Below are 8,230 nucleotides of genomic sequence, written 5' to 3'. Positions count from 1 at the left end.
TAAGGGAATTTTTTCTCAGATGTGTCCACATTATGGGTAGTGGCTGCAGAGATAGTTCTGCATCCACTGTGTCCTGAACTCAGTGTTGTAAAGTTTCACTGCAGCCCTTTCTGTAGAACTCACCCAGAAGGACCAACCAGGTCCATCTACCCTGCTGACACAGGACATGGCTGATCTCTTCTGCCTGGCAGCTGGCCGCGGCTGAGCTACAGTCACCTCCTTTGTGCAGCAACAAAGAGGGAGGTGTGGTGCTGGGCACTGTGCAAAGGACACACAGACAGGGATGGACTGTGCAGATAATCCAACCTCTGAGCAAGCAGACTGAAACTCATGGAGAAGTCTCCTTTCATTGAAGCAAAGCAATGTGCTGCAATATACAAAGATGGATTCTTTCAAGCTGCCAGAGATATTAGAGGAACATTACAGAGATGATCACACTGGCCACCAATTCCTCACACAGCCCAACAAACCAAAGCCCTGCTGAAAAGGAGTCTCCCAGGCAGTTGTGATAGTGCTGGTTTAATACCTCCTTCACAAGAGAAGAGTTCCTGTGGCAGCAGCTAACAAATGCAGACGGGCAGGTTGCTCTAAATGGAACAATGACAGCCTGTGCTGAGAAGCTGCAGAAAAACAGCCCCCAAAATAAAATGACACTATTTGGTAAAAATAATCAACAGCTGGAGAAGCCACCCTAGCCTGTGCTGTCCTTGATGGGCACGTTTGGACTGGAGGAGAATTTCTCGCTCTGGAGTGAAAGTCAATGGGGAGAGTAATAAGGCAAGGCAATGCTTTACCTTTCCTGTCTTTCATAATAATTTAGTTCCAGCAGGCTTTCGGAAAATCAGACTTTTGTTTCAAGCTCCAGAAGATCAATAGAGCAGTATACATTTAGTGCTCGAGGGAAAATTTACTCCAAATTGTTTCATGATGAAAATGCCAAAGGCAGATGCTTTGGTTCAGTGTGTTACTTTGAAGGGACCTTGTAATCTTAATTCCAAGTTAAAGACTTGTAGCCCTGTATCAAAGGAAGACAGCACACATACCTTGCAGTGATGGGATGCTAAGAATCAGAGGAAGCCCCTAGCACTCACACATTTTAACAGGGGGAGCTGTCTGATTGCTTTGCGCTCACAGCTGGTTCTCCAATGTATGAAATGCTTCCACTCCCACACCTGCAAACTCCATCTATTGCTCTTGCCGAGCCCATCCAAGTGAAGAAGGTCACGTTGCATTTCAGTCAGCAATGTCCCAGCTACAAAAAACTGAGGGAATAATCAGCAGGAAAACAGATGAAGCTGAACTTTAAAACATTTCTAGTCCAATAACCAGGATTTCCTGTTCTTCCTGGGCTTGTGGTGGCCTGTATGATATGGGAGCCTGCTGGATAGTGAGGAAACCAGCTGAGAGCTGCACTGAAGTCACTGAACTCACATATCCAGGTAAGGATTGGCTAAGGAGGGCCCATTGTGACCTTAGTCTCTCAGCATTAGAGTCTGTTCCCCACTTTGTGTCATGATGCTGGCAGCTGAAGGTTTCTCAGTGTGGCAGCCCTGGATGATTTGGTCTCTCACAAAGTGTATTTTCCCAAAGCAGGAGGGAAGCTCAAGCACTGTGCAGCAGTCAGAGAGTGTTTAGCTCTTTTTCTGACACGCAGTCTTGGCTCAAGGGCAGAAGGGAAGGGTGATGCTCCTCTGGCACATGTTGTCATCAGAGCTCCTTCTTTCTCCCAGTTTGTATCTGAAGCGCATCTGCTCCTGCCAGCCTTGGGTTTTTATCTATTGTGCTGCAAAAATGGGGAAGTATCTCGACCTGTATTCACAACAGCTATGTAATGTCCTTATTATAAGAACAACCTAAACTGGTTTCTTTTCAGGTCAGATAGCAGAAGCTGCAAATGCACTCCTTGGTGGTGCCCAGCTCTCACATCCTACCTGTCCCCAGCATAAACACAGGGACAAAGAGCAATAGGGAAGTGCTGGCACCAATTTGTCACTGCTGGTTTCTTGGCTAGGTGTAAAGTGACCAGTTGTTACAGAACCCTTTCTGTTCTTCTTTCCCAAGTTTTTTCTGCCAGGTGAATGAATGTCTGTGGGACAGAATTTGAGTTGTTTAAAACCTTTACATAAGAAGAGATTCTTATGCAGCTCAGTTACTTGTGGGTAACTGGTGCATAGCCTGAGGAGAAAGAGGAGGTCCTACCGGGAGCAGGAGCAGAAAGTGCATAGGAACTAAGTGGAGTTACACAGCGGAGGCTCAGAGGTGAGGGAAGAAGATCTTTCATAGGTCCCCCAGGGACTGTCTGCAGCTGGATGTAATTCAGAAAGACACTGACTGGATGCAGAGCAGGACTGCAGTTGCTGCCCTGCTCCCAGTGCAAGGGCACAAAGGCCAGGAGATGCTTGTGATCGAGAGCTCTTCTGTTTTGCTCTGTCTCATTCTGCAGGTCTGAATTTTCCCTATTCAAGCAGCACATTGTTCTGCTCTGTGTTTGAGCAAGGGTGACAGTCTGAGAGCCCGTGCCAGGCTCCCGCTGTGCTCACACAACAGCCTTCAAGCAGCCTTTGGTCTCAGGCTGTGGCCAGGGCAGAATCCCCTCGCACGCTGCAGTGCTGCATCTCTTGCACACCCAGGCTGCTGCAGCAGGGGTTCTGAAGATGCCAGGAGCGCAAAACCAGGCCTCAACAGCACGGAGATCCTGAGCACAGAGGTGCTCCTGGGAGACGAGTGACATTAACCCTTAGGCAAACCTTGTTCCAGAGGGAAATGCTCTAAGCCGGTCTCTGGGGTACCAAGGTCTGCCCCTGCGCGATCTGGGCTGCAGCCGCACGCAGTGCAGAGGGGATCAGCCTCATCCGTGTGCAGTAAAGCTGCTCCCAGCCTGCCTGCCTTCCACTTGCGCTCCGCTCCGGCCGGACCTTCCCGTTGCCTTCCTCCGCCCAGCCACGCCTGGCCTTTCCCCGGCTCACCTGACCCTTCCCTTCGCTTCTCCTGCCCCGGCCCCGCTCGGCTCCCGGCGCTTCCGTTCCTCTGGCCCCGCCCCGGCTTGGCCGCCCGTGACGTGTGGCAGTGGAGCTGGCAGCATGGCGGCGGCAGAGGGGTAAGCAATGCTGCGGAGCTGCTGGCGGTCCCGCTCCTCCGGCCGGCTCCGCGCAAACCCGGCTGCTGCCGCGGGGGCTCAGCCGAGGGGCCCGGGTGGGTCGCGGTTGCCGGCGGTGGGCACGGGACGGTGAGGGGGGCCCGGGCCGGAGGCAGGCTGGGGAGGGGGACCGGGCTGCCTCAGCCGCAGCAGAGGCTCCCTAAGCAGAGCAAGTGGCTGAGGATGAGCCAGCGCTGTGCCCAGGTGGCAAAGAGAGCATGTGTCAGCCTGGCCTGGACCAGCCATGGTGCAGCCAGAGAACGAAGCTGGCGAAGGGTCTGGGCTGGTGAGGAGCAGAAGAGGGACCTGGGACTGGTTAGTTTGAGGAAGAGGAGGCTGAGGGGAGAACTTATGGCGCTCTGCGATTACCCGAAAGGACGACATGGAGAGGTATGTGCTGGGATGGAACAAGAGGAAACGGCCTGACGCTGCACCGGGGAGCGTCGGGCTGGACATTAGGAAAAATGTTCTCACTGCAAAGGTGGTCAGGGATCGAACAGGCTGCCTGGCGAGCCTGGGTTCAGCATGCCTGCAGGTGTTTAAAGGTCGTTTAGATGTGGTGCTTGGCACTGTGGTTCGGTGGTGAACTTGGCAGAGTAGGGTTAATGGTTGGACTTGATGGCTTCAAGGGACTTTTCCAACCTGAATGATTCTGTGAACCGAGAGTGGATTTGGCCTTGGGGTGGTGAGAGAGCTGCACCCCTCGAGCTGTGGGGGTTGGGGCTGTGGTGGCTGCCAGAGGCTGTGGTGGCTGCCAGAGGCTGTGGTGGCTGCCAGAGGCTGTGGTGGCTGCCAGAGGCTGTGGGTTGCACAGCAGGGCCTCACCCAGGTTTTGTAGCTGAATTCAGCTGTTCCTTGCAGTGCTTTAGGAAGGTGCTGCTTGTGGGCATTGAGAGGAGGGGGACACTGACCAGAGGTGATGCAGGGCCTCGGCTCTGACTGTTTGCTGTTTGGATGGAGGCTGGTCCCCTAGGAGGTCTTCTCCTGCCTCTGGTTTGCCCCAGCAGTGTCAGTCCTGCCCACCCCGCTGGGCGAAGCTGGGCTGGCAGGTGGATGGGGCATCCAGCAGGGTGGCACTGCCCAGGTACTGACTTGTTTGCAAGCAGCACTGAGTGTGCTGTGAAGAAAACATCCAAAGTCCTCCTCGGGTGAAGGTTGTTGCTTTTACTGCTTCCCTTGTGCCTCTTCTGTGCTTGTGCTGCTGGTGGTGTGGGCCTCTTGCGCTTTCCGTGCTTAGTGGTCTTAGGTTGGTGCTGGACTCTAAGACCTTGGAAGTCTTTTCCAGCCAAAGCAATGCTGTGATTCTGTGATGTGGAGGCAGGGTTCAGAAGGGGCTAAGCTACAGGCTGCTGTTGGTGACTTGTTCCAAATCACAAAGGCCCAGTCAGCAAACAAATGGAGACTTCCTGAGGAGTAGTTTCAGTGGTTCCTCATCTTCATCAATACCTGGGTCCTGTCTGCATCACCTCAGCAGAACAGGAAAGGCAGCCCATCCATTTCCTTCTGAAGAACAGAAGGACCAAAGGTTAACTGGAAAGTGGTGAGAAAACCAGGAATAAAATAGGTTTCGGTTACCAGTGTGGAACCAAATACTGCATGGGTCATAAACTAACAAAATGTAAGCTCCCTGAATGTACAGAACTCCTGAAGGAAGGACTGAAACCCAGACAAAATAAAACTGTCCTTTGGAGGAGCAGATGCAGTTCATTTCCAGTACAATAACACCAAAGAACTCTTGTGTGGGCCTGAGTGAGCAGGAACACTTTGTGTGCCAGCCAGCAGGTACAGCATCAGGTGCTGTGGGAGGCCCTCAGCAAACTGAGCAGCAGCTGAGCTCTGGAGGAAAGGAGAAAGCTGAGCTTCACCTGTCCTGCGCTGGTCTTGCAAGCAACCACTTCTGACACTGACTGATGCTGGTTTGCAGCAGCTTGGGTAACTTCAGAGGGGGAGGCACCACAGGGCGGAGCTTGCATAAAACATCCTTCAGAAGCTTGTTGGGCATCTGTAACCCTGCCTGGCAGCTTGGGTGAGGTTCTGGCTGGAGATGTCAAAGTCCTTGCGCTAGCAGAAGAAGCAGAGCTTGAACTGCACAGGGCTGGATTCCACTGTAGTGAATATTGTGGCATCAAATGCAAGTAGACATAAGGAGGAGCACAGTTCTGTCATGGGTTTGGATAACATTTTGCACCAGCCCAAGTGTTAGGATCCCAGTAAAGACACTGCTGAAGTGATTCAGTGAGAGTGTCAGGGGGAACTGCTGCCTGGCAGCATTGTTTCTCTTTGAGTCTCACTTTGGTTAGTAAAGGTTTTAAGTGCAATAAAAGCATTAATACGAAATTCGATGGAGATGAAACTGCCTTTGTAACAGCTTCCCACAAGCTCTAGGAGAAGGCCTGGAGCAGGCAGGGTGGCAGAGGGGTGGTTTGGTTTTTAAATGACAGTGAAAAAGCTCCAACTTGTGAAGGGGTAACATTACCACGAAAGGGACCTTTTCCCTTCTTTTGAAGCAAAGCACAAGACAGGTTGTGCTGCAATCTCTCTGCCTTTTTGGGGTTTGGTTTATTTATCAGCAGATACAAAGATCTGAGAGCAGCCAATGGCTTAAGGGGTTTTGGTGGTGTTCTTTCTTCCCTTTTATACTTGCAATAAGGGGAGGGTATGGTTTCCAGACCCCTGCATGGAGTTGCTCCATGCTTGGATAGCAGCCTCTTGTGCATTGCTGAGCCACAGCCACATCTGAAGAGTCTTGCCCATATTTAATGTAAGGTTTGCTGTCTGGTGTAAAACTTTCAGGAGCTGGTGCTGGGATGGTGTGAGCTTGCTTCATTCTTTTGCAAGCATGGGTGCCCCACGATGGAAGCTGGTGCTGTGCTCCCACGCCATGCCAAGATGCTGTAGCAGATAGTCTGCAGCCTGCCATGATCACCTGCTGTGGTGCTGGGCAAGCAGGTGTGCGTAGGAAGCAATACAACCAAACACATTCAGATTTTGTGTTCTATCAGCTGGACTTCTAGGCAGATAGTTTGAAAATTGGGTTAGCAGGAGCAGTCTTTCACCTCCTGAAATTACTTAGGCTTTTACATCAGGTAGTTATAAACAAGTAAAATAAAATACTTAATTAGTTCTGTTGTGCTGTGTCTGCAGTAAGAACTGATGGGGTTTGCATTTCTGATGCTGATAAGGAGGTTACTTTAAGCAGCTGTAAATCAAAGGTTGCCTCTCCGATTGCCTATGAAAACTATATAACAAATAGGAGGTGCAGCTCTGCTTCGCTAAGGTTAAGGCCCTTGGTGCTTCATTTCTTGTCATCTAAACACAGTACCAATTTAACTACTCCTTTCTGGCCTCTCCTTTAGAAGCATGTCTGACAGAAAATCACCAGCCAGGCTTCAGGAAGTTGAGAAGCTGAGGTGGAGATTTGATTGCTGAAACAGTATTCATCTGAACTACTGAAGCAGCAAAGCACAGCTTTGCTATGGTGAACATTAAAAAAAGGAAGGGAATCTTCTTAGATTCTTCTTTCCTTATCTGTTATAAAAAGAAATAATTCTAGAAGTTGCTGTTCTGCTACTGATAAGGCTCCAAGAAGTACAGGTAGGGCCCTGTAGCAAATGTGGATGCCTCAGCAATGGAAACACCTCAGATCATCTCATAACCAGTTTACTTTAAGAGACAGCTCTCTACTTTGAAACTGTTCTTCTGGTTGTGGCTCTGCTGAATAAACCTTTCAGAATCTGCCTGGGCTGTCTCAGTGTCTGTGCTGCCTTAGGGACAGGTGGTGATATATAGCAGGTACCCAGACCAGGCTCTTGTAGCCGCCAGTGCTGTCACTTGTTGAAGCCGCTTCTGTGTACACAGGAATAAACAGTGCAGAGCAAACCATCTGCATATACTGTGTGAGTATGGGAAATGTCCTGGCTCAGCTGTTTCCTGCAGTCCCTGTGTCAGCTGCCGAACGTTTCCCAGAAGCACTTACTGAAATGGGCAACTCAGTGGAACCTTCCACTCCTGTTTTTGCAGTACCTCAGAACTCAATTTCTTCTCTCCCATTCTCCTTGCCCAGGGAGGTGCTGGAGTCACCATCCCTGGAGGTGCTCAAGAAACATGTGGCCAGGGCAGTTAGGGACATGGTTTGGTGGCCATGGTGGTGTTGGGTCGATGGTTGGACTGGATGACCTTAGAGGGCTTTTCCAGCCCAAACAGTTCTGTGATTCTCTGAACCTAGGCTGTTGTCATTTGCTGCATCTACTTTTCTCATTGCTTTACTCAAAGCAGTGCCACAAGTGCGGGAGATGCTGTAGGCCATAGCTGCAGCCAGCCCTGTCTCCTGTTGCCAGCTTGTTTGGTACTGGTATGAGCAGTGCTTGGTTGTCACCCGGGCACAATGCTGTATGCAGCATCTCCTCCCCTTGAGTGATGGGCATCTTGGTCACAGAGTTGAACCAAGCTGCCTTTTCTGTTCCATACTAACAGTCACTGTGTGTCACTGTCTTTGTCTCCCATTAATTGTCAAATCTTTCCTAGACCCTCCTTCTGGCTGGGCAAGGAGACGCTGAAAGTGCCTGTGGCCCTCTTTGCCTTGAATAGAAGACGGCTGTGTGATCGCCTGCGGCGCAACAACCACATCCAGAAGAATTCTCTTGTGCTGCTGCAGGGGGGAGAAGAAGCCCAGAGATATTGCACAGATACTGGCATTGTCTTTCGCCAGGTGGGAGCTGAACAGAGCAGCCAGGCAGAGCAGGGAACTCCTCAGCTGCACCACATTTTAAATCACTTTGATTTATTCTCCTTTTGTCCCTCATGAGCATGTTGCCTCGCTTGCGTGGGGTTTGCCTCGCTTGCGTGGGGTTTGCCTCGCTTGCTTGGGGTTTGCCTCGCTTGCTTGGGGTTTGCCTCGCTTGCGTGGGGTTTGCCTCGCTTGCTTGGGAGTTTGCCTCGCTTGCGTGGGGGTTGCCGCGCTTGCGTGGGGGTTGCCTCGCTTGCTTGGGGGTTGCCGCGCTTGCGTGGGGTTTGCCTCGCTTGCTTGGGAGTTTGCCTCGCTTGCGTGGGGGTTGCCGCGCTTGCGTGGGGGTTTGCCTCGCTTGCTTGGGGGTT

At 51.3% G+C, this 8,230-nt stretch overlaps 1 protein-coding gene across 1 annotated transcript in view; it reads left to right on the top strand.

The window, feature by feature from the left end:
- Positions 1 to 3,080: 3,080 nt before the first annotated feature.
- Positions 3,081 to 8,230, top strand: part of PEPD (peptidase D) — an 88,184-nt gene continuing 83,034 nt past the window's right edge. The window contains exons 1-2 of the mRNA XM_054389725.1: positions 3,081 to 3,097; positions 7,661 to 7,844. Coding sequence (XP_054245700.1) covers positions 3,081 to 3,097; positions 7,661 to 7,844 — 201 coding nt within the window. The remainder of the gene's footprint in view (positions 3,098 to 7,660; positions 7,845 to 8,230) is intronic.

This window comes from Indicator indicator, chromosome 19, assembly GCF_027791375.1.
Source record: "Indicator indicator isolate 239-I01 chromosome 19, UM_Iind_1.1, whole genome shotgun sequence".
Classification (NCBI taxonomy): Eukaryota; Metazoa; Chordata; class Aves; order Piciformes; family Indicatoridae; genus Indicator; species Indicator indicator.
This window is presented reverse-complemented; position numbering and strand designations above follow the sequence as displayed.